Genomic DNA, 25,773 nt, shown 5'->3' on the forward strand with positions numbered 1-25,773 from the left:
AAACAAAAACATTATGTTCAGGAAAGCTGGAATACGATTTTAAAGTTGAGTATTTTGTCATAAAGGGGCAATATTTATTGCAGTTTGCTTCAAATGGCTTCACTGCCAAGACTCTTAGAGAACCTCAAAGCTTTTCCTATCAACATATGTACATTTTCTAAAAATAAAAATACTGTTTTCAATTCTTAACTATTTATTTTGCTAAACCATTTTTTTGTCATACAAATATGTCAGCATTATTACTCCTTAACAAAAATATAACGTAAGGATTGCTATTCACATAATCATCTGTCAAACTACATACTATTTGCAATATTTTCATTAACTTTCACAAACTTCAGAGAATAACTTACTAACACAGATCCCATGTAGATCATTTCAACAGTGAAAAAATTTTTACAAGGGCTGAAAACAGGGATTTACAAAGTACAAAATCTCTCGGTATTCTAAGCCCACCAGCATGAAACTATATAATAAAAGTAGCAGCCTTCCACTGTAAAATTACTGATCTTAGTAATACAGTACATTAAACATGCCATTTGAGATATATGCCAACCTAAACTGCCACATATGGCATATCTAGCTTATTATCACAGTTTGTGTTTTCATATCCAGAGTCATTCTAGTTCTTAAACAAGATGTCAAATACACCAGTGTAGCTAAAAATGTGATAAAGCTTTCAGAGGAACATACCTTTCCTTAAACAAAATAGGTATATTCTTCAGAAGAAATTTAAAATATTACTGTAAAGAAAATCTGGCTGAAAATTTCTAGTTTAGAGGATAAGGAGTAAATACAAAGGAGAATATCATTTAAAGGCAGGATTCAGTAAAGATGTTAAATTCAAATAAATGCTACTTTGAAACGATTCACAAACTCAGAATTTCTTCAAAATTTTTCTCAAAGAGAACTGTACTGCCTCTGCAAAAAAATGTATGCAGTTGTCTTACCTATATTATTATCTTTTTTAAGAACAAGTCACATCATACAATGATATGAGTATCAATTTGAAGGCAATGAGACTTTGTTCTTCCTTTTTATATTGAATTCAACTTTGAGTTATACAACTGGTATTATTGAATTATGAATAGCACTTAAATAAAGATTACACAGTGAATATTTTTATTTCGAATCCCCATCTGGTGCTTAATGTCACTTCAGCTGTTCAATTTTTTAATGTTTCTCTACACAACTAGCCAATAATTTCACAAATCAGTATAAAATGCTAGATAGATTTTTTAATCTCATTTTCTAAATGGAAAAACAGTACCATATTTTGGTCTTTTAAAAATTAATCTGATTTTGATACAGTATTGATTAAGACTGATTCCTATATGAAATAAGTATTTATCAATTGATGGAGAGTCCTTCTGAATCTCAATAATCAACTGAAATTCCAAATTAAAAAATTACATAGCAGAGAATCCACCAACAATGAGTAACAAGTTTTAATTTTCACTTTCATTGACCTAACGCATACCAATGTGTCTCTCATCTACCAAACTTTAGTGTTCAAATCAGACGACATCAAATTCATATTAAAAAATGTATACATTGTGTAAACCACAAATTTTCATCAAATTAAAAGTGAACATACCTGTTCACATGCCAAGAAAGCTAAAAAGGCCTACATATTCATGTAATTTAAGAAATGAGAAAAGTTTAATCAGATATATGATTCTAAACAGCCATGATTCAAAAGCAAACCAGTAAAAGAAACCATTCAAGTCACTAACTTTAAATGTACCTGCATAGACAAGATTTATAAAAATGAACAAATGTCAAAAACAGATTTCTTATCCACACTGTCCTGAATACAGCACAACATTCTTCACTGGCAGTTGTCCTTCACTAGGTACCTATACTTTTTTCTTCTACACTTGGCACATAATTGCTTAATAAAAGACAACCATCATATTTCTTAACATCTCTTTTTTTCTGTATTCTAGTTGCCTCACCTTTCTCTTCATCTTTTCCTTCCAAAACAAATTAGTCTTCTCTAATCTTACTTATATTGCCTAAGCAGAAAGCCATACTCCTCAACCTCAGCTCTACTTAAGGTAATCTTTCTCCAAAGTACAAGTATCCTTCTATATTTAAACAAATAGGTACATAAATTTTAATTCCAGTACCCTGCCAGTCATTTCATAGATGCAACCCATATTTTTTCTTTAAAATAATTTTTGCTAATAAATATATCCAAGATGAGTATTTTTCAGACAAGCTTTTACCATTTTCACATGTAATACATTTTCTCTTATCTGTACAAATATCTATAGTATCTTCCTACCCGCTTTCCTCACCCCTTCCCAGCAATATCCACTCTTTATCCCAGTATTACCAAACTAACTTTTGGACCCCTGAATATAACAGGAATTTTTCATATCTACATGGATATATATTTTGTCTTTCAGGCTCAAATGACCTTCCACTCTTGTCCAGCCAGCCAATTAAAACTCAACCGCCAAAGCCCCCCCTCTTCTTTGAAGTCTTCTTTGAAGTCCACCCTCTCCTCTCAAGATCTGGTCACAAATGTAGTTTTACTTCTAGACAAAATTCTGTCATTATACATTTATTAAAATTTATTATGACCAGGTATTTACATTTCATTTCTTATTGCTTCCTTGCTTGAGAATAAGATCTTCGGAGCATTGCATACCTAGTTCTAAACCCACTGCATACCTAGTTCATAACTAGTTGATGCATATAAACATTCATCAAAATGTTAAAATCTGGTCATGGTAGTAGCAGGGGAAGCAGCCAGGTAAAGAAACCCTACAACAAAGTTATTTGAACCCACTCTTCTCCACTAGCTTAAAAATAATAGCACTTATAAAAATGTAGGGGGTGGGGGCTAAGTATAAGACTAAATAGATTTATCTACCAAATCTTGGACGTTTTCATTGGTTTATTGTAGCAGAACTCAATATACTAATACAAGAAAAACGTGAGTATTTCATGCATTTCTCTAAATTTTAACTGTTTAAAAAGTATTTAAAAGACTAAAGCAGCACAAATTTGGTACTTTCCTAAAATTTTAATTTCAAATAAAGTAACACATTAGTATGTTACACCTTAATATTCAGTTTAGTCAAACTCTAAGCAAACAAAATTCTGCTCTACTATGTAGCACTACGATGGTAAAAAAGACATTAAAATACATTAAAAATAAAACATTTATTAATCATATTTTTAATAATGTAACTCTAACTTAGTGATTAATAATCTTTGATTTTCAGGGTATCTCAAGAAAAGTCATCAGCCAGCAGACTTCCTTACTTGCCACAAATAGCCATGTGGCAGTAAATAAACTATAAAGTGACATAACTATAAAATGTTGTAATATAGGTATTTTACATTACTTTTATTAATAGATATTAATTAAACTCATATTGCTTAAGTCAGAATATTTTAAAAGTTATTTTCAGTTTTGGAGATGGCTTTTAAGTACTCTCCATAATACCGGCTTCTGGGTTTCCTTCACACAGGACAACATGCTAATAAATACAAAGCAAAACTCCCTTCTCAAATTCCACTCTTCTTCCTTAATACCTGGCCCATGTCAGGTATTAAGGAAGTTGTCCTAACACTTCTATGACCATTTCTGGTTTGTTCCAATATCTGAACCCATTAGTTCACTTATCTGAAATATAGACTTTATATACACACACTACCCTCTATTCAAGGTACTAAAGATAAAATGCTTTCTCCATCCACTGTATTGATATTACGTGATCACTTCACAGAATAAGCCTCAATCAGTTATTTATTCATTCATACATGCATGGATTTAAATGTAACTACCACCTACGTTTACAGCACTTGGCTCTACACTGAACATACAGCAAAGGCATGAAGGATGATAGAAATTCCTTCACACCAATGGAGCCTAATTTAATTAACTAATGTAAATAAAGAACTATCACAAAAGATTTTTTGTTTTAGTTTAAAGCTGTAAAGAAAAAAAAACCTCAGAAATCACATTAAGTATTTTTATAATTATGTTAGAAAGTAATCCTTAAGCTTACAACACAATGCAAACATCATCACAACTCTAATTAACTGAGAAGCAGACCAATTTAACGAAATGGATAGACTAAAAAGAGAATATAGTGATGTTTTAAAATTAGTAATTACTGGGGATCCCTGGGTGGCTCAACGGTTTAGCACCTGCCTTTGGCCCAGGGCATGATCCTGGAGTCCCGGGATCAAGCCCCACATCGGGCTCCTGCATGGAGCCTGATTCTCCCTCTGCCTGTGTCTCTGCCCCTCTCTCTCTCTTTCTCTCTCTCTCTCTCTCTGTGTCTTTCATGAATAAATTAATAAAAATTCTTAAAAAAAATAATTACTGTGTAATATACCTTCATTTTTACTTAGATTGCCTTACCACTAGCCTGTTGCTTATTTTTTAACCTTAGTATCTTGTCCTTTTAAAATCAATTGTTATGAATACCCAGCCAAATATGTAATACTTAAGGAAATTTTTATATAAGTCACAAAAATATGGAAAATACATATACCCTTGAAAACAGATTTGAATTAGAAAGTCTATAGATTTTTTAAAAATCAAGGTCAATAATCCATTTAAACCCAAATAAAGAAATTAAAAAAAAAATAAATGAGCTAAGGAACATGGAAGAAAAAAAAAGAAAAAGAAACTTCGCAAATGAAGAAAAATAACAAAAGTGTAGAAATCAAATCACCCTGAAAATACTGACATTTTCAAACTACAACTATGGAAAAACAAAAAATGACCAGGCCATCTTCTAAGCAAATATAATCTGTCATATCTTTTTTTTTTTCTCATATGTGGTAATGATAAAGAGAACCTGTCTATGGCCCTTCAGTTGATTCAGTGAATCAACAACAAAAATTGTCCTAAAATAGGTAAAGTGCTTTCAACTTAATGTTCAAAATGGGGAAGGGAGTACATTCATTTTAAATTTTTTTTTTAATTTTTATTTATTTATGATAGTCACAGAGAGAGAGAGAGAGGCAGAGACATAGGCAGTGGGAGAAGCAGGCTCCATGCACCGGCAGCCCGATGTGGGACTCGATCCCGGGTCTCCAGGATCGCGCCCTGGGCCAAAGGCAGGCGCCAAACCACTGCGCCACCCAGGGATCCCGGGAGTACATTCATTTTAAAACTAGGGAAGAGAAAAAGTAAAAATGCATTTCCTCAGAGAGTCATATCCAGGAAGGGAGGGGGAAAACAGAGTAGAGCACAAGAAGAGAACAAAGTACCTACTAAAATTCCACAAAGTACCACAAATTTAGAAAACATATTTAAAAGTTACAGGACAAGTACTGGCATACATCACTTAATCTTCTGGTATCTTGGTTTTCTCAATGGTTAAATAGAAATCCTGGAAGAGATCAGATCTAAGATCCATTCCTTTCATCTAGTTCTACTATTCCATGATCTTGCCAGCCTCTTCACATGGTAATAAGCCTATTTGCTACTTCTAAGTGTCCCCATTAAGTCTTCCACAGAGATGCCATAGAACAGAAAAAAAACTTAAGACAGAAACAATTAAAGCACAACTTTTTAGGGAAAAATAAAACCTGCCCATATTCCTTTGACAAAGAAAAAGATGCTCTGCAGTACCTCTAAGTCTTGATGATCTACAGCTGAGCTCATAGGAAGCATCTGATAAATACACATAATAATTAACAAGGGGAAAGCTTCCTGACAGATTTCACACTAGGTTTCTCAAAAAAGTACTTCCATGACTTAAAAAAAAAACAAAAAAAAACAAAAAAAAACAAAAAACATAAATCAGTCTTAGAAGGGCAGTACCAGTGGCGCAGCAGTTTACCGCCGCCTGCAGCCCGGGGTGTGATCCTGGAGACCCAGGATCGAGTCCCACGTCAGGCTTCCAGCATGGAGCCTGCTTCTCCCTCTGTCTGTGTCTCTGCCTCTCTCTCTCTCTCTCTGAATTTAAAAAAAAAAAAAAAAGGCCTTTTTTTTTTAAATTAGTCTTAGAAAAATAAAAAGTTATACAAAGAGTAATTAAGACTAAATATGTGAATGAACAGTCTCCAAATAAACTCCATTACTTCCAATACTAACTCCTCCAAAAACAAATTATTTCAAGAATGAATATAACCAAAATTGAAAAGTTACAATTCCTCAAAATATTTAGTAATATAAAACAAAAATGTGTACCACATTCCTTACTATATTCAGTGTTAACAAAATGTACTACCCTAATTCCTTTCTTTCTACCCTTCCCCCAAATTACTAGATCTTAAATTATTAACGATTTAAATGAAAACTTTCTTCTTTATAAGAATGATTTTTTAAAACTGAATCAACGGAGAGTCAGCATTTATTATATCCTAGAGGGAATGCAGGATTTGAAGTCTTATTTAATTTATAAATAAGCACATTATGTGAAAATTTCTCCTGCAAAAGAATTATGGAGTATCCAATGTAAAACTGTTCTCAAAAACCTTTAAAACAGAAAAATTACTCCTCAAAACTTCAAAAAGTGGTTCAATTTCACAAGGAAAGTAAAAACCACCACAGTCTGAAATTTAAAAATTACTGAGTTCAGAATGAAATTCATCATAAATTACAAATACACTGAACATCAGTATGACATAGATCTTAAAATGAGAACAAATATGTTAATTTTAGATATCAATTATTAAATAAAATTAGTTTTAAGAATAGTAAAAAAAAAAAAAAAAAAGGTTTATTTTCCACACCAAATAATCTTACCTGAATCATTTTGCTGTTAAAAAACTCAAGATACTGATTTCATTTTTCATCTGGTCCTGTCAACGATGCTATGACAGGCCCTGCAGGAAGCAGCAAAAGATCAATGATGGAGTGTAGCTATTACGTGTTTTCATGATCAAGTTTTGTTATGGAAAAGGATATCCGTATAGTAGTTTGAAACTCAGGGAATATCGAAAATACCTCAAAAAGTTTGTCAGTGTACATAATGTTCTTTTTTTCTTTTGTACTCTGCGGTCTTAAATGCTTATTTTTATACAATTACCTTTTTTGTCAAAAATTTACAAATGATGGTGCAGTATATACGTGAAATTTTAAAGAATCATATCTATATTGATAAGAATTGATAAGAAAACAATTATCCAGAGTGTCAAAAATGAAAAATGTTTAAAAGTGTGGAATGATTCTCTCAACTTCTAGAGATAATTATTTTAATCTTATTTCCTGTGATTACTATAATTACCAATAAATTATTAACTATTCATAATTTAATTAAAATAAAAAATAAACTTTAACAGACTTCTTATAAACAGTAACTTCAGAATCAAATAGTTACTGGCAATACTGGTAAAAATTCCTTCAAGAAAAGCATATAGGTTACAAAAAAAAAAAAAATCTGTACAAACTCCAGGACTTAATTACTCTTTGGTAGTTGATAGATTATATTCAATAAAGACCAAAATTTTAAAATTAGTAAAACTAATAGAAGAGTCAATACTACAAAACTCCTTCACAAGATTCCAAATGATATTTTAAATTTCAGAATCATTTTAAAATAGTATAGCACCTTGCCAGATTTAATTTAAAGACATATTTACCTTAGGAATTAGTTTCTATTCAAGGGCAATTAAGAAAACAGCACTGTAATAAGACCCCTACAATAAGTGGAAACACTATTAGAGGACATAAGAAACTTCTATGTTTGTCATGGAAGTATACTGAACTCAGTCTTTCAAGTAGATGAAATTCAAAACAACAGAAATAAATGATAGATTAATCTTCTCAGAGTTTTTATGCTATGCCTGTCTTGTTTATTGAAACACTTTTTTTCAAAGCATTCAGCAGAGTTTGCTTGCCAAAGTTCCTAACATGCTAAAAAGATGCAACATAATCTTACAATGGGTTCTTTCTCCTATAAGGATGAATAAATGTGAAGCTAAGATAATAATAATAATAATAATAATAATAATAATAATAAATTACAATGTACCTCCGCTTATTTTTGTTCACTCATGATTTGAAAATGTACTTGTGGGATAGGGAAATTTAAATACTTCTGACGTAAGATTATTTTCTATTTCTATACAACATCTCTTTTTTTGGTGGATTCTATCAGATTCATAGAAATCATTTTAGTTTCAAATGTTTCCATACAAAGAAGTTGAAAAGCCGATACCATATCTTTTAAGGACAAGATGAGGAAAATGGAAATTTCATCAACTCAAGCATCAGGAAGTACTGAAAAGTACTGCTTCATTTCTTGCATGTTGTGTTTTATACCATGACACTTCAGTCTCTGAGGGTCAGGTTAATTAAGCTCCATAGCAGCTGCAGTGCAATGTGAGACACACACTGCTGCGGTTCCCACCAGTCCAGTCCAATTACCTGTAGTATTCCAACACTGGACAAGTGACAACCAACCTCTTCTCTCTAGTCACTTGCTCCCACTGGTCTACTGATAAATGTTAGAACAAACTAACCTCTTTTTGGAAAAGACTGCAAGCTGAATGCACCTGCTGCAGGCTGCAATGATGAGTCCCAGAGAGATGTTTGTCAGTCAGATCTCTGCAGATGTTGTTTAACTTTATGCTAGAGCTGTATCCAAAGATGGAAATGAGATGGCAATCAAGCACAAATCTCCCACCCTTGTCCCCCCAATTTTATTTTGAAAAGCTGCACTTGTTCATAAAAGTGCTTTAAAACAACTCTACTAAACTGAAAACAACTAAGACTAAACACTATGGTAAAAAATAGTTTATTAGGTACTGAATTTTAGGTAACAAGTGGCGTAATTGTGTTTCAATAAGTGTTATTCATGTTATTGAAAAGCTTAAAAATTAATTCTCTTAAGCCAAAGCAAAGCAAAACAAAATAACACAGCTATAAAATAGACAAGTTTTCAATGGGTGGTTTATTGCTCGTGTTTTCAGTGATACCACATATTCCTAAGAGTTCCCAAGACACAGACTGTTTTTCCTCTTGTATATTATACAAAACATCTTCCATACATAAATATTGAACTATTGCACCAATTGCATTCACTACTTTTAAACTATTCCTGAAACCTTTTGGGGAATGATATTTGCAAGGCGGTGTTGTTAGGTATACTGGATTTCCTTACAACGTCACATATTTAAATGAGTTATTTTTCCAAAATGCAGAAGGTTTCAAATAGCAAATACCAAAGTGACACTGTACATTGTAATTCATGAAAACACCAACACTGTAAATGATGTTCCACAACTTACTAAATCAAGGATAGAAGATATAACATCAGAACAAAATTAAAAAGAATCAAATAAATGGAATACCTAAGATTTTTAATGCTAATTCCATTTTTCTAAAAATTCTATGCTACTAACTAAATATTTGCTTACATGAGTTAAGCATCAAAATTGTATCTTTTGGGCTCTACATTTTAACATAGATTGTGCTAAGCCAGTTAAATTCCTTCACATGTTAAGATTTCCTGTTACTTAAAATGAGAAATAAAATATTAAAAATACAGCAGATTTTCGGAGACATTAATGTCCAAGTGAAAGATTATGGTTCCTCCCCCAACTGAGAGTATAGAGAGACAAAATATAAAGTAATCCACAACAGGTAATATGACAAATATAATACCACAAGTTTAAGATATAAAGAAAACCATATTATGTATTAGCAAATCTTTGATCACACTAAAATCAAAGGTATAGCATGATGTAATGATAACTGTCATATTAAACTCAACAATACTAGAAATTAAACTGCCTAATTTTTCCTTTTTACAACTATTTATCTACTAATTTTGCCTTAACATATTTATCAACAAATTTCTAAGATGCTTTCCATCTAAAGTGTTTAGACTGCAACTTTTAAAAGCTGTAACTAAAGTATTCCTTTTGTACTACCAATATCATAATACTCTTCCTTCAACAATATAAACAAAAGAAGTGACCTATTTTAAAACTTCATCAACTCATCTGATTTCGCAAAAAATGATCATTTTTCTGCTATACAGTCCCGATCCTAAAAGTTAAATTGGCCACTGAATTCTCCCCATGTTAAAATTAAGGCAGTGTTGGGTATTTCCTTCACTAAAAGAAAAATTCACTTACGGTCTGCTTTTTCATGAGTTTTAAAATTTTAACATATAAATGGTTTGTGATTTAAAAAAAAAAAAAAATCACCCAAGTTGGACAATGCTAAGATTATGATATAATAAATCTAGGAATATAAGTTCAAATTTTAACTTAAGGACCATAAACAAAAGTAAATACATCAAATGTGATCCAGTTTCATTAGCATAAATATGAAAACAATATAAGAAACACACTAATATATGCTGAGATTATAGTGAAGTATTTCTGTTTGATTGATATAATGAATATCTCTACTATCATACAATGGAATAACAATAGGTACATTACGAAATGTTCTAAAATCTAAGGCACACATGAAAATACATATTTTATAAACCCTTTAGTATTCCCAACCAATAACATATTCAATAAGTTTTTGGATTATCTATGTTAACCATGCAATACTTTTAACATATAAAATCAGTCTATTTATTAACAAAAACTAAACACATCTTCAGATGCCAAATAAAAGAATAAAAGAGAACACTATCGCCATTCTGAAAATGCATTCAGTAATATATTCCTCCAAATGAGAAAGCTGTTTTTTACTACAAAGCAACAACTTTAGGGAACCCATTTATAAAAAAAGATATATAAATAAATAAGCTATTTTAATCAAGTAAGAAAAAAAGACATATTCACAAATCTCAGGTGGTAAGTGTTCTGTAAGATTTAGATTTTTAAAAAGATAAATGAATTACGAAGCACAGCAAAAAATAAAGCATGTCTACTTGCAGATCTTTTCTTTCTGATTACAGTAATTTAAAAATGCACCTTACAATCCTGATCATACAATTTCCCCAAATTATTTTACTATGAAATGTGAAATATACAATGCAATATACAGTTCTACAAATTCTAAATCATACCAACTAATGTGCACAAAATGTTTTCTTGATTTCAACCATAAATATTAAAAATTACTCAAAAAAGCAAGGTTGCTTAAGATATTTTAAAGACACAGGTTGAGCAAAAAAAAAAAAAAAAACCCATAAAAAATCTACAAATATGATAAATATGAATAGACTATATTTGCTCTAATAAAAACAATGGACATACATTTGAGTTGAAATTTGTTAAAATATCCTCAAAGTGTGGCTGTAGTCTGCATTATATATTCTACAGAAAATCTGTCTTACGTACACCAGTATTTTAACTAAACCTTCTGAACACAATTACACTGTTTCAAAACTTAGGTAATTTGGGAAAATCCATTAGGTTATACAACTAAAGTACACTTTTCCACAAATACACTGTCTTACCAAATGAGAAACAGAAAAACTCTTCATGAAATAAAACATTAAGCATATTCATTCTAATCCAACAGGAGTCATAAATGCATACATGAAACACAAAAATGGGCTTCCCAATAAATTACTGCATAATCCTACAAGAAAGTCCTTATAACTCGGTGACATAAATCACGTTTTTCTAATTTACTTCGTCTGAGATGAGCAGGTAGTTATCCCTTAAATATATCTGAGTACGAGAACTTGAAAGTAGCTCAGAGGCTGTTATGTTGAGGAATACCAGGACCTTGGATAATTCCATAGCCTTGTGGTCAAGTGTAAACAGAAAGACCATTAAAATTGGAGTCTATCAGAAGAAGAGAGATGTATCTGTCTGAACAGGTAATAACCTAGTTAATATCATATTTAAATAAAAATTGTTCAGAATTAATACAGCTTCTTATTAATTACAGGCTTTATTTTATCCTTAAAATTGATTCCAGTGTGTACTTGGTTTCCACCTGTTACAGGCAGAGGATAAGCCTTCTTTTATCCAGACATTTCAAATCACATTTGATCAGGTTACGTCACTACACACACAAAATTTTGTTCAACGCGTTCCAGCTTTCCATTTTTTCCAACGGATATTCTTGCTCTATATGAATAACATGCCTCAGAACTATAAATAAGCAATTTCAATGTAATAAAAAAATATGCATAACTAAGTGGACTAAAAACAAAAGATCTAATTCTCGGTGCACCCTTTCCAACCCACTGAAAATAAACTATATTCAAATGAAAAGGCATTTAATTTACTATTTGGAATATCCTTGATAAACACCAATTTTCTGTAACATCCCTGCACATCTGATACCACCTCATGTTTAATGCAGAAAAGCTATTTCATTTTCATCTATTGACAGTGAATTTAATTTACCATTGCAGCTCTTTTCCTAGAACTATCACGTTATTAATTCTGCAATCAAGCTCTTTTGAGTGCTTTTATTTGTACTACGGTTTTCACAATTCCACATTGATTTTTTTTCATCATAATATATCTTTTAAACATACAATCGTGAATACGTTAGTAAACTTTCTTAACGCATAAGGAAAGTTTCAGAGACAAGGAAAGCCATCTACAAAACTACACTCACAGGAGCAAACTTTCAAAGGACAGCATATCTAATAAATTACATTTCAGTGTAATATTTGTAGTGTTTACCAAATATACTACATTAATTTATATAACTAAATGATATTTTCAACCATCCTAAACCTTATCTAGCATAATGGTCCATTTTATACCACCAATCAATTGGCTATGAAAAAGAAACCCTCTGTTAAAGAACCCTTACTGAAATTAGATCATTGAAAGGAAATAAGCTTTTTTTTTTCCCCAACAGGAAAAAAAAAAAAAAAAAAAAAAGGCAGTATCAGTTCCCTCAGCATTGAATAAATATTTTTTATGGCCAATAAAGACAAAATAACCCAAAAAAAAAAAAAAAAAGGCAGAAGCTACACCTGGGTAAAAGCAAATCAGTTCATGTTTTTTACCTAAGAGAATACTATTCAATTATGCAGATTTTCCAGTTAAACTTAAAGTCCATATACTGAGTACCAAAACGATAAAAAAAGAAAAAGAACAAACACGCAAAACTATGTAACACTTTGAAATAAAAAGCACACACTGAAAAGTACAAAAAATATATATATATATATTATACCACCTAGGAAACTTGCCATATTCCAGTAGGTTACAGTACCACACAACTGTTAACATAATTTAACCCAATACAGCTCTTCATAACACAAATTCTTAAGTATTATTTTACTTCTTACATAATAATATATTTCCTTGTCACAATTACATTAAAAACGCAGTATTTTAAAAATCTGAAGAGGCAGCACTCTTTACTTCACTCCAGGGCCAACAAACAAAGCAGTGAAGCAGAAAGAGGTACATAATGGATTTAGAAGTAAATGGTCCATTCTTTAAGAAGCCTTCCTACCCCCACTTCTGAATTCACTCTAGACTAATTGTCATTACAATGATGTCTGAAAACTTCAAAAGAACCCTATTTCCTGATGCCAGCTGTCCACGTTTCTATCTTTAAATTTTAGAGTTTTTTTCCCTAATTAGAAAAAAGTATTAGAAGTAGTATTTAGAAATACCCAAAAGATGCACCTCGTAATTGTTCTTAAATCAGACACAATATATCGACTGAAACAAAACATTAACACCAACAGTAGAAATGTACTTTAGGATTTTCCACAAATACAACATATAAATAAAGTCTATACTCTTAAGAATTTATCTGAATACGGCACACAACACAGGTAGATGTTCTCTTTCTTTCCGTGGGGATTTATCAAACAATCTCTTCATCATTGCACCTACCTGGGTAAAAATCTTTGGACTTAGACAGCTTGATGGTGGCTCCAGTTTCTTTTTGCAACTGAACAATTGTCTGTCCTCCCTTCCCAATTATAGATCCAGCAGCATAACTAGGTATGAGAACCTTTAGAAAATACTGGCCGTCTTCTGAAAAATGCAAAGAAATATACTTGGTTAACATGATAATTTTAAACTTTGTATCCCCTTCTCCACCCTCAAGAGGGAAAAACAGCAATTAAAACCTAGGGCATACAGCTGCAGGAAACAGGGGGTTAAATTTTTTCAAAGAACAAAAGTAAGCCAATTGCAATGAAAAATAAGTAAGTACTAAATGATTCCCATTTTGTAGGATTTCTACTTTCAAACTTAGAATTAAAAACTAAACATGTTCCATCATTTTGCAGCATTGTAGAAACTGATGACTAAATTCCAGTTGTTATTCCAAACATGGAAGTCCTCCAATTCTATCTGTGGTTACTATGGTAAAATGAAATGAACTGACCCTTTAACAAAACTTCGGAGATTTATATGATGACAAATCTCCACTTAACACATTGCGATATAATAAATAAGTAAGAGGGCTGTAAACAGTGATGAGCTATATATATATATATATATATATTGGTTTGACCCTAGCAAACACCTAAGGACTACAATTAGCCATCGCCTATATTCTACTTAAAGTATGCAAAACAAACATTTCTCCCACCAAATAATCCACCCAAACTGTAGGGTGTATTCCAAGCCTGCAATAACTGCCAGGAAATAACTCAAAGTGATGTGAACTGGCAGATCTAACTAATCCTGGGGTATTTCTTTAGCACTTCTTAGTCTAGCATGATCTCGTTTAAGCTCATTAATTAAAGGACCTTAAGAAGAATTCTGCCAATACTAAAAAGCTTAGGAGTCATTTATATCAAACACACTTAGAAGTGACCCGACAGATTATGTTAGTTCTCCAAAATAGCCACCACGATTTTTAAAGCGGAGGGAGTGGATGACCCAAGAAAGAGTGAAATGAAATGTTTTCGAGAATAAAGCCAACTCCATAAACTTTAATTTCCGACAAACTGATGGAGTCTTAAAATAGGAAACAGCCCGGTAAATCCAGCTTCCTCCTGTGAATAAACGTCCCCGGTTTTTGCGGGTGTGCCGTCCGCAAGACCCCCATCCGTCTCTAGTGTGCATGCTGTGGATAAATTCACCTCTGCCTCGATGCATTGGGTGCATTGTTAGGATGACTCCAGTGCAAATGAAGAAGCGATACCGGTCCCGTTATAACTCATCTTCCCAGGAAGCGCAGGATGTTAAACTAACAAGCCACAGTACCAGACACCCCCACCCTCGTCTGCACACCTCTGAAGACAAATCAATGAGACATTTGCAACGACAATCTAAGTGCGGTAAGAGCATGCACTCGTCAGGATTTTGCCTACTACTTGTGGCCCAAAGCAAGGGGGCTGGAGAGAGGAAAAACTCTCCGGTGCCCCAGTCATTTGCTATCCGCTACCCAAGTGCCATTTATTTATTTATTTTATCAGACTGTTAAATGCAGCGCGCATCTCCGGGCGGCCATCACCTCGCTCGGGGGTCATCCTCCTCCTCCTTAACGGACCCCCCGGCCCAGGTCTAGGATATTTAAGTGGTCAGTCTTTGGACCGATTAAAAGGAAAGATAGGTCTATTCCGAAAACCCGGTCGCCATTTTGATGAATGATAAACAGAGAAATGGAAATGTGTCCGGGACGGCGAGGTGCGGGGCAGGTGCAGGGGAGGGGGCGCGGGGCAGGGGCGCGAGAGCCGCCGGGTTCGGGCTGGAGGTGTCCGGGCCGCGGGAGGGAGGGAGGCCGGCGGGCGGGCGGGCGGGCGGGCGGGCCGGCGGGAGGGAGGGAAGGAGGGAGGGAGGGAGGGAGGGAGGGAGGGAGGGAGGCAGGGGCGGGCGGCGGGGGATGGGGCCAGCGGGGAGGTGGAAGCGATACCCACCGCCCGTATTGGTCCTCTTGGTGCTGCCGGCTTCAGGGGGGGCTTCCAGCGGCCTTTTCCGCGAGTCCGGCGGGTCCAGGTCTATGGGAACCCCAGTGTGGGTCCCGTTCTGCTGGATGGGAGCTGCCGCCATCATGTTTGCAGTTCCTGCCGCTGCTACGGGGAGAAGGTTCTCCCTTTTGTTTTGGCTTTTTTTTTTTCTCTTTTTTTGCGTTTGGGGTTTCTTAAGGTTTTTTTTGTTTTTCTTTTTTTTAATCGGATCAATAGAAATCTCTTTAGGAAAAAAAAAAAGCGATGTTGCTGGTTTGTTCTCACTGGGGAGGGGGCAGGGCTGAGGAGCAGCTGCAGTGCAGTGTCAGAAAGGAGACAGGGGAATGGAGGGGGTGTGAGAGACGGAGGGTGAAAGAAGGAGAAGAAAGGAGCGAGGGGGAGAGAGTGAAGGGAGAGGGGCGCGTGAATGAGCGGGAGGAGGGGAGCGGGGAGGACGGGCAGAGGGAGTGGGAGAGCGCGAGGGCTGGCGGGGCGCGGGGAGAAGCCGAGGAGGAGGGGAGAGTGAGGGAAAGAGTGAATGAGCAGGAGGAGGGGAAGGAGGCGGCTGCGGAGAGGAGCGGGCGGCGGAGGAGGGCAGGAGCCGGGAAGGAGCGCGGCGATCCCCGCGCCGCGCTAGCGCTGCGCTCGCTCCCGCTGCTGGTGCTGCCGCCGCCGCCGCTGCCGGAGCGGTTCTGCCGTTGCCTGGGCTGCTCGGCGATGCTGCTGCTGCCGCCCGGTCTCGCTCATTATTTCTCCCGCTTGTAGGGGGGGCTGGCGGGGAGGGAGGGGGATGGCTGCGAGGGGAGGGTACGGAGGGGTTGAGTTCGTAGACTCCCACACACTTCGCGCTCGGGTCCCTGCCTCTCAGCAGCGCCGCCGCCGCCGCCGCCGCCGCCGCCGCCTCCTCCCAGCGCCGGTGCCTCAGCCTGCGGGGGCGGAGGGGGCCGCGCCGGAGGCGGGGGAGGGGGTGCGAGCGAGTGCGCGCGTGCGCGTGCGTGCGCGCGCGTGCGCGTGCGTGTGCGTGTGCGCGCGGGCCGAGCGCGGGCCCCGGGGGCGCGCGCCGGCGACGGGGGCGGGGCCGGGGCCCGGGGCGCTCCTGTGGGAAAGGGGGGGGTGAAAGGTCGCCGGGCCGCGGCAGCACGGCTCAGGCAAACGTAAGCGGCTTGTCGCAGACACCGAGGGGTCCGAGAAACACGCTAGGCTAGAAGGCGGGAAGCGGAGATTACTGACAGCCGTGCTAGCCAATAAGATGGGAATGTAAGGAACGCTCTTCAGGCCCCTTCCCAATCAGGACCCTCGGGTAGGAGAGGGATGAAGGGGCGGGGTGGGCGCTCCGGCGGCGGGGGCCGGGGTCGGGGCCGGGGCCGGGGCCGGGGCCGGGGCCGCGGCCGCGACGCTCTGGGTCAGTCCGAGAAGGGCGCTCGAGTGAGACGGCGTCCAGGCTGGAAGAAGACGCTTAACTTTAGGCTCCCGGGACTCCTAGGCACTGGGTACGCGAGTCCCTAAGAGTGAGGTAGAGGACAGCGAGCGTGTCAGCGCACCGGCGGTTTTGTGCGGGTGGATCTCGTCCCAGGAGTGCTTGTTAGTGGCACTGGGTGACCTCGTCGGGGAACTTAGAGTGCCCCTCGCCGCCTTTAATCCTTTCGGGGGCAAGCCAGGTCGTAACTAAACAAAGCTGGGTGCGGGGGTCTTCCCTTCACCAGGCGCCCATGGGCAGGCAGCTAAAGACCCGCAGCCGCTGAGTGGGCACAAAACTTAATCATTGAAGTCTGAATACAAACTCCTTGCAATGTGCACAGCTGACGACGATACAGATCTTGGGTAGACAGGGAATCTGAGCCTCAAGTGTACAAAGCTACAGGAAAAGACCAAAATTACACAGCTACAGCGGACTCTGCAAGTCAGGAGAGACTCAGTTTACGGATCAGTAAACTGATGCACGCGAGTATTTTGCTCAAGGTCATCTGTCAGATTGCTCGCCTGATTAATCAGTGTGCTAGGAATCACGTAGGGGTAATCGGGAAAACATGGGCTTTGGAGCCCAAAATCTAGGTTTCAAGTCCTTGCAGTCATGTTCTAAAAGTGTCTTGGGCAAATCCTCTAACGCGTTGGCTGTTTATTGAGTGCTTACCATGTGCCAGGCCATCCATTTTACATGCAATGCTCTTTATGTGCAGTACATCATAGAGTTATTTCTGTCCCTATTTTACGAGGCAGTTTAGGTTTAGAAGTATTAATAATTCAAAGCCACATAGGTATAAATGTTGTCGCAATAATTCAAACTCAGGTCTTCCTGAGTCCGGAGTCCGTCCTCTGGAATATTGCAGTACTCCAGAGCTTCGGCTCCTTCGCGCTTAAAAACGGGGGCTGCAACCCTGCTTTCCACAGGTCTTAAACGAGTCAAATGAGATAATGTAAGATGTGAAATGTGTTGTAACATGTGAAAAGGTATAAACATACTCGCTGGGTTCCTAGAACAAAGATGCTCCTTCCTCGTACTTTTCACTACAGCCCTTCAACCTGAATGATGGCTTTAGTAAAAGCTAGCATAATAAAGAACCTCACTGCAATCCTATATTCTATCCAAGAATACCTGCGTATCTGAGGCAATAACCAAAGAGCATAGAATAAAATTTAATTCCTGACAGAGAAGGGAATGGAAAAGAATACTAACCCTCCTTACAGCATCCCTTTATTGCAAGGAACATGTAGGCGGCATTGGGATTTCTGGTGCTTTTTAAGTGATGAAAGATAGATTATAGCCCACTGAATAAGGGAAGAGATAACAGTTTGGGAATAAAAGTTCATCTGGAATTATGAAAAACACTTTGCCTCCAGTCAGAGAAGAAGATGTGCAGAGACTTCAAAGAAAGGGAAAGCAGGTAAGTTAGTACATATTGGGAAAGGTCCTGTGAGCCTTTAAAAAGTCCAGGATTTTTATCTGATATATGATGTAATAGGAAACCATGATATGGCCTTCATGACCAAAATGAAGAGGATTTATACACAGAATTGGATAAAAAAAAAAAACAACAACAACAACAAAAAAAAAAAAAAAAAAAAAAAACAAGCCACAAGGGAGCTGTGATGAAAGAAAATCAGGGTTTGGAATAAGTATGTGGTAGTCAAGATAGAAAAAGCTGATGCCAGACATTGTGTAATCAAAGTGTTCTGTGAAGTGTACCAAAAATATGCGAGGATGTTTTCAAATGAAAAATTAGAAAAAGGCTGGGATTTGCTACGAGATTGTTTTAAAACAGTGAAAGACAGGGGACAAAGATAATTCAAAAATGAAGATAGTTCAAAGCTATATTGTATTAAAGCTTGGACAAAGTATTCAGCATAATGTAGTTTTGAACTGGGGAAAGACTGAGACCTGGAAACTGATGTTAACAAATTTCTGAAAATAAAAATAATAAATAAAATATTCAAATTTCTGAAAATAAAAATAATAATAAAATAAAATATTTTATTTTAGAAAATATCTGTCATTGCCGTGTATAAGTTAAATTGAAAATGAACTTTCTAAGTTAAATTAGCTTCCTGAGAGTCATGACACTGTATTCTTATGATATTGATTTGACCCTTCTCTTATTTCCTTCTTTAGACTTAATATTTTAAGTCTACCCACCATTCCATGGGGCCTAGAAGCAGAAGGTATGATTTTAAATGTGGATAGCATGCTTACCAATAGTTTATTTAACTCTGATATGCCAGGGATTGCAGAGACTATCCTAAGACCTGGTTGGACATCTAAGGGTCAGTTAGCTTATGATCTGATTTGGTCAATGAAGGTTATCAGAGAATACATTCTATTCTCCATTCTCTATTATGTTTTATTGTTTGTTTTTTAAAAAAAAAAAAAAACATACTTCTCCATTTCACACAGTGTATACCTCTGCCATTCTGATTAAATAGACACAAACATTTTCTCTCTTATTATGCATTTTTATCAGCTAATAAAACTGGAAAAAAAAATTTTAAAAGCAGCTCCCAGTTTATATAGTATGCTATACCTCTTATGCTGCAAATAAACTGTTTGAATGATTTTTTTAAAAAATATAATAGAAATGTTTGACCTTTTAATTCTCTGAAAAGAAATATTTTATTTTTTAATTAACCAAGCAATTGGCACTGCAAATTTAATAATATTTTCTAACACCATACAAGAGAATGTGTGCTTTTCCTTGCTTAATTGATGAAAACATAAGCAACTCTGATAGAAAATGATATTAATCTGAAGAACAAAATCCTTGGTCTTTATTGGCTTTCAGAAGGGGTTCTTTTCTAAGTTTTAGAGTAAAATGGACATAAGATAATCTATTTTCAATAATAATGCTTGGATTTTTAGAGAAAACACAGATGGTCAATGTCCACAAATATTCCTAAGCCCATTTGCCTGCTTCCCCCCGTCTTTCTTACAGCGAGTCCTATTAACTATAGAACTTAATGCTGTCTCTACTTGAGTGTCTCTTCAGCCTATGCTTTGGGAAACTTTTCGGAGTTTGTGTTCTACCAAAATCAGATCCTGAGTTAAGTATTCAAGCACCAATAGTGTATTTTAGAAAGTGATTTCAGGAAACAGTAAGGATTTGGGTAAATGAGACAGGGAATGGAAGGAAGGCAAGGAAGGGTGAATTACCAAGCACGTTACACTGTGAGCAAACAGAGCTTAATCTTACTGGGATTCCTGGGAAACCATTTAAAACAGTAGCTTCAGAACTAGCCCACTCAAGGTGTGAGAAAACTGAGGTATGTATATATGCACCAACTCTCTTCAGTCATTGATGGAAGTCTTTTCCTAGGGTGCATTAATTTAATGCATGCTGGCTAGTCTTCCAATTGCCAGAGCTGCATCCTTTTCTGTCAACTTTCCCTGGCCGCTGGAGTCTATTCTGCCCTTATACAGGCTGGAAATGGCTAGGGAATCAATACTGTGCTATGGACACATCCCCCACCATTGTGGAAAATCAGGCCACTTGTGCCCTGGGAGGGTAAGGAAATATGGGTGGGGCACTAACAGTTTGTTACAAATATCAACATAAGTGTATGAAAAAGAAAAACAGAAGACAATCTGTTACTGCAAACTATTGTTGGAAGGCCAAATAAATATGAAGAATTTGGAAAGCTGGAAATACTAAAAAATTAAGATTTTATAAGTTTCACGATCCAAATATTGTAACCATTGGTTGTAAGAAGACTGAATATTTTTTTGGTTTTAAAAAAACCACATTTTTAATTTTTTAAGATATAGACAGGAAGAATCAATGTACATACTCTATTTTTTCATCTAATGCAGCACAAAGAAAATAGGAGCAAATATATACCAGAAGAGTTTATCACCCAATCCCACCTCTTGAGTTTGTATAACAAGTTCTACAAATAGACATATTGATTAGAAATACTTTTCTAAGATTGCACTTCTTAGAAAAATTATTTATTAAACTTTATCTTCTCAAAAATTCAAATTTTTATGTTGATGTATTTAATCACATTAATTCATTGTTGGCGAATATGTTTATGAAACAGTCTATGAAAGCTCACCCTAATTTATATGGAAACATAAGTGTGTTATTAGCATTATTCCAAAACATCCCCAAGCCTTAATATTCATCCCAATACATAAAGAGATATGTTAATATTAGAAAGAATCCTAAGTTTGTTGGCACGGAGTATATTTCCTTGATTTGTAACAGATCAATAATGTGGCATTTTTCTAAATATTATGAAATACATCTTTTCACACTTACCTTAAAGACAATAAATCTGAACTAATACTTTATACAGTGCAACAAAAAGAACCTTGTGATAATTGGTACATGATTATGTAAATAGTAAACATTAGGAGAAGTTGCATGAGGGGTATTGGGGAATTTTTATCTTTGAAACTCTTCTGTAAGTCTAAATTATTTCAAAAAAAAAAAAAAGTTGAAAATAAAAAGAACCTTAAACTGATAATCTGGTTCGGACTCTTACCTACTCAGCTTTGCGATCTTGTTTATGACCATAGAATCTTACAAAGAAAATTGTCAATATCAAAATGCATTAACATGTATTTGTAAATCTGTTAATGATACACATTTTGAAGGTATATGTACTTTAGGCACAATGGAAAATGATATACCAAGGAAAACAATTTTGATACTGTAAATAATATATTTGATATATTTATTCTCTGTTACATTTTTAAAGCAATCACTCATTGAAATCTATAGTTAAAAATATTTTATTGGGACGACAATCCAAAACGTGACAGTTCCATCTTTTAAACTATTTGGATATGAAAAATTGCTGGAGTAAAAACAAATGATAAAGATGATAAAATGAAGAGGGAGAAAAGTTAAGAAAAAAGAACTTCAAAAGTAGATTAAAGAAGTTGTAATTAACTAGTATTCATATGTAATGTCTACTAAGTTGAAATCACTTATTTCTTGCATCCATAAAATACCTTCCTCTACACATACGTTATTCTGATGCCTAGAGTGATCCTGAGTTTCCGTTTGTTCTGGTCCTGGCTTAGGCCATCAATACCTTCAAAATTGTCCTAATTTGATAGTAAATTATATAGTGACCCTTATACACTCAAGAGTTTTGACTTTTTGTCTGCTAATTATAAACCTAAAATATTTTTTATTCATCAGATTCTTTTATATGGCAATTTCTCCATGAGTAATAGTAGAAATGTTTATTATTGTTTACTCTTATATTACATTGTGGTGTAATAAATTAGTATGTTTCCACATCCTCTAGGCTTCATGATGTTTTATTCCCTATCTATACTTTTTTTAGTTTCAACTAAGCTAGAGATCAAGAACAGAGGTAGAGAGTAGGAGGATAGAACTTCAAAATTTATTTTTTCACATTTGAATGTGGAAACAATCATTTTGATAGATTCTTTATCAGGAAGTACTATAGCAAGATGATGTGAATTGAAGAAATAGACATTATAAATATAATGAAATATATCTTCAAATGATAAACCATTAGACCCACAAACAGCATCAGGGAATTGCATACATTATGGATTATTCAGATTTTCTGAGTGTTTACTTCCTGCTGTTCAAATAAGCCTTAGTCCTTCTTGAATTCTAGACAAGGTTTTTACAACTCTAGTCAAGACTACTTTCTAATGTAGTCTGCTATTTCCACTGCTTATTACACGTCAGATAATAGGAAGTTCCATTTTTCTTATAATAATGTTACATGTGTTTATAAGTACAAGAAGAAATTGGTATCCTTGTATATTAAAAAAAAAACTACATTACCATACTCTACCTTGCTGGATTCTGCCTCGCTATTTAATCCTTTGGTTTCACTGTGTAAGCATTTCCGTGGTAGGTCAGAAGTGTCTAATTGACTTCATGTAATTCTAAATTATTTTATCCATGTTTCATTTCATATAATTGAGAATGTGTAGGGCTTGCTTATTAAAACCTGCATTTTACATATGGATGTTAAATGTCTGTTGTGCAGAAAGAAGAGGTGCAGGGTGTGTGTGTGTGTGTGTGTGTGTGTGTGTGTGTGCGTGTGTGTTGTAAAGGGACTGGGTATAGCAGATCTACCTAATGTCTGAAGGGAGGCTAGAAAATTTAGTAAATGCATAATTTGCTTTACTTAACTTTTTCCTCTCAGAGTCAAATACTTGTAGGCTTTAAGAAAAATTATTTTTTCATTTTTATAATGGAAATTCTTATTCAAAAGGAGATAATATAGTATAATGGATCCCATGTACTGTATACCTACCTTCAATACTATAAACTTCTGATCAATCTAGTTTCATTTAACCTCTTTCTCAGGCTAATTTTTAAAAGTATTTATTCATGAGAGACACAGAAAGAGAGGCAGAGACATAGGCAGAGGGAGAAGCAGGCTTCCCATGGGGAGCCTGATGTGGGACTCAATCCCAGGACCCCGGGATCATGACCTGAGCCATAGACAGACCACTGAGCCACTCAACCACTGAACCACCCAGGTGCCCCTCTCAGGCTAATTTTGAAGCAAATTCTATCATTAGATTTTTATTCTGAAAAAATTATAGCCTTAAAATAATCCAAAATACCATTATTATATTGAAAATAATTGACAAAAACTCATTATTATCAGATATCCAGTCTGTGTTTAAATTTTCTGAATGTTATATGAATAATATTTTTTACATTTTGTTTAAACCTCTACCCAAATAAATACATTACAACAGGTTCATATATTACTTAAATCTCTTTTAATCTATGTCAGTCAAGCTTCAACCAGAGAAGCAGACTAGTAGGATATATATTTTTTAAAACTTTATACACACACAAAGATACATAGTGATAATGATATTAAGGGAATTGGCTCACACAGTTGTGGGCTTTGGCTAACCAGCCCTGAAATCCACAGATGGACACTCAAGAAGCAAAGCTACAGGAGGAAGGGAGAGCAGTTGCAGGCCCAACTATGCTTTAAGTCTCTGATTTTCAGAGACCTACTTGCTTTGATGGCTACCACCTGATTAAGTCAGTCCCACCTACGGTAATCTCCCTTTTAGTCAAATAAAAATTGGAAATTTAATTATATCTCCAAAATCCCTTCACATCAGGCCCTAGACTACTGCTTAATTGAATAACTATAAGAAGTTGTATATATCCTGCAAATGGCTGCTGCTTCCTCTCTGTCTTCCAACTCTCACAAAAGAATATCTCTTGCAGACTACCCTAACTACAAACATACTAGACAAGACATTCTTTGAAATGTAGTTCAACCTAACTAAGTTGACATATCACAAAGCTATCACAGCCCACCCCTTTATACCCTGGCACCTGTGCACAGCTTCTTAAACCATTTGAAGTTACCAGGGAAATACAAAACCAAATCATACTTGTAATAAAAAATAATGATATACAGAATGAACTATCCCATGTAAAACTAAAAACATGCTAGTCATTTCCCCAGCAGAGGATACAAAATCTTTGGGTGATGTTTCCACTTCTCTTGTGATCTCCTGTCGATTAAATATGGAAATATAATAGTAACTGTTATTAACACATTTTATGTTACACAATAAGAGATAATAAAGTAATATATAAGTACTATAAACATTCACATCAAAAATATTATTAATGATTATAGTCTTCATTTCCTCATATGGTCACATCTTCAGAGCTGGTATTTCTAGTCTTCCACAACTTTCTTCATTTCCTTTTCCCACTACCTTTTCAATATCCCCTTTGCTCTCAGCAAACTCCTCACCTGGTTGTGGGTCTTTGCCAAGTGGGATGATCCAAATCTTAATTCCTGAAGGAGCTGGGCTAGTAGAAATCCTATCTGAATTGAATTGTTATAGTTTTCCACTGACTTTAATCAAAGGACATGAGAATGAAAGAGATGCTCTAGGGAATCTCCTGTACTTCAGACAAAATCCTCTTTACTCTCATTGTATAATAGCACCCAATTTTCCTTGATAGCCAGGATCAGTCACTGCATCCAGCACAGTAACTCCTTTCTCATTCTGTTGATTCACAGGGTTGAGCTGCCCAAAGTGGCCAGATGGCAGTCTCAACTTCTAGTTCAGTGGAATCTTTATTGTATCATCTGGTGGATGCATTCCTTGCTTTGAAACTAAGATCTTTAGACCAAGGACAATAGTGAGAGGAGCCATTCGCATTTCCAGGCTTTGGATTTACAATGTAAGGATCTATAAATTCTGGTTATGGGAGAAATAGTACTATATGCTAAGTCTGATTTAGAGCATGGATCACTGGGATATTGCCCCATCTCAAAAGGTATTGCCACCTAATTGACGCCATGACTGAGTTTTCAAAAGGGTAATCCATAGCCCTATCAAACCAGCTGTTTCAGAATGATGGAGGCTATAAGACAGTGAATCCCATGAGTATGAGCTCATTGTTACACAGTATAAAAATTTTGTAATATAGCAGGATCCTTTCTCAAGGTATCCTTCTTGGATTTGTAAATTGCCTCAGGTCCAGAATTTGGGGGCCATGACTCTATTTTGGTGGTTCAAGTCAGACTTCTGGTCACTAGTCTAAAATTTCCACCTATATGGATC

The 25,773-nt window shown here is 35.9% G+C and overlaps 1 protein-coding gene and 1 long non-coding RNA gene across 32 annotated transcripts in view; one reads left to right on the top strand and one right to left on the bottom strand.

Annotated features, from left to right (window-relative positions):
• Window positions 1–16,633, bottom strand: part of NOVA1 (NOVA alternative splicing regulator 1) — a 148,825-nt gene extending 132,192 nt beyond the window's left edge. Inside the window, exons 1-2 of one of the 5 annotated variants that reach the window (XM_077908819.1) lie at window positions 15,696–16,633; window positions 13,717–13,860 (exon numbers count right to left, since the gene is read on the bottom strand). In XM_077908819.1, coding sequence (XP_077764945.1) covers window positions 13,717–13,860; window positions 15,696–15,831 — 280 coding nt within the window. In that variant the 5' untranslated portion in view covers window positions 15,832–16,633. Of the gene's footprint in view, window positions 1–6,727; window positions 6,808–8,445; window positions 8,541–13,716; window positions 13,861–14,918; window positions 15,281–15,695 lie in introns of those variants that run through there. The other 4 variants (XM_077908818.1, XM_077908821.1, XM_077908820.1 and 1 more) reach the window with 4 other exon arrangements.
• LOC144320379 (uncharacterized) overlaps window positions 14,858–25,773 on the top strand; it is a 261,658-nt gene continuing 250,742 nt past the window's right edge. For 11 of the 27 annotated variants that reach the window (XR_013385897.1, XR_013385902.1, XR_013385890.1 and 8 more), the window contains exons 1-2: window positions 16,828–17,025; window positions 19,333–19,382. This is a non-coding gene — a long non-coding RNA (uncharacterized LOC144320379). The other 16 variants (XR_013385901.1, XR_013385908.1, XR_013385893.1 and 13 more) reach the window with 7 other exon arrangements.

This window comes from Canis aureus, chromosome 9, assembly GCF_053574225.1.
Source record: "Canis aureus isolate CA01 chromosome 9, VMU_Caureus_v.1.0, whole genome shotgun sequence".
Classification (NCBI taxonomy): Eukaryota; Metazoa; Chordata; class Mammalia; order Carnivora; family Canidae; genus Canis; species Canis aureus.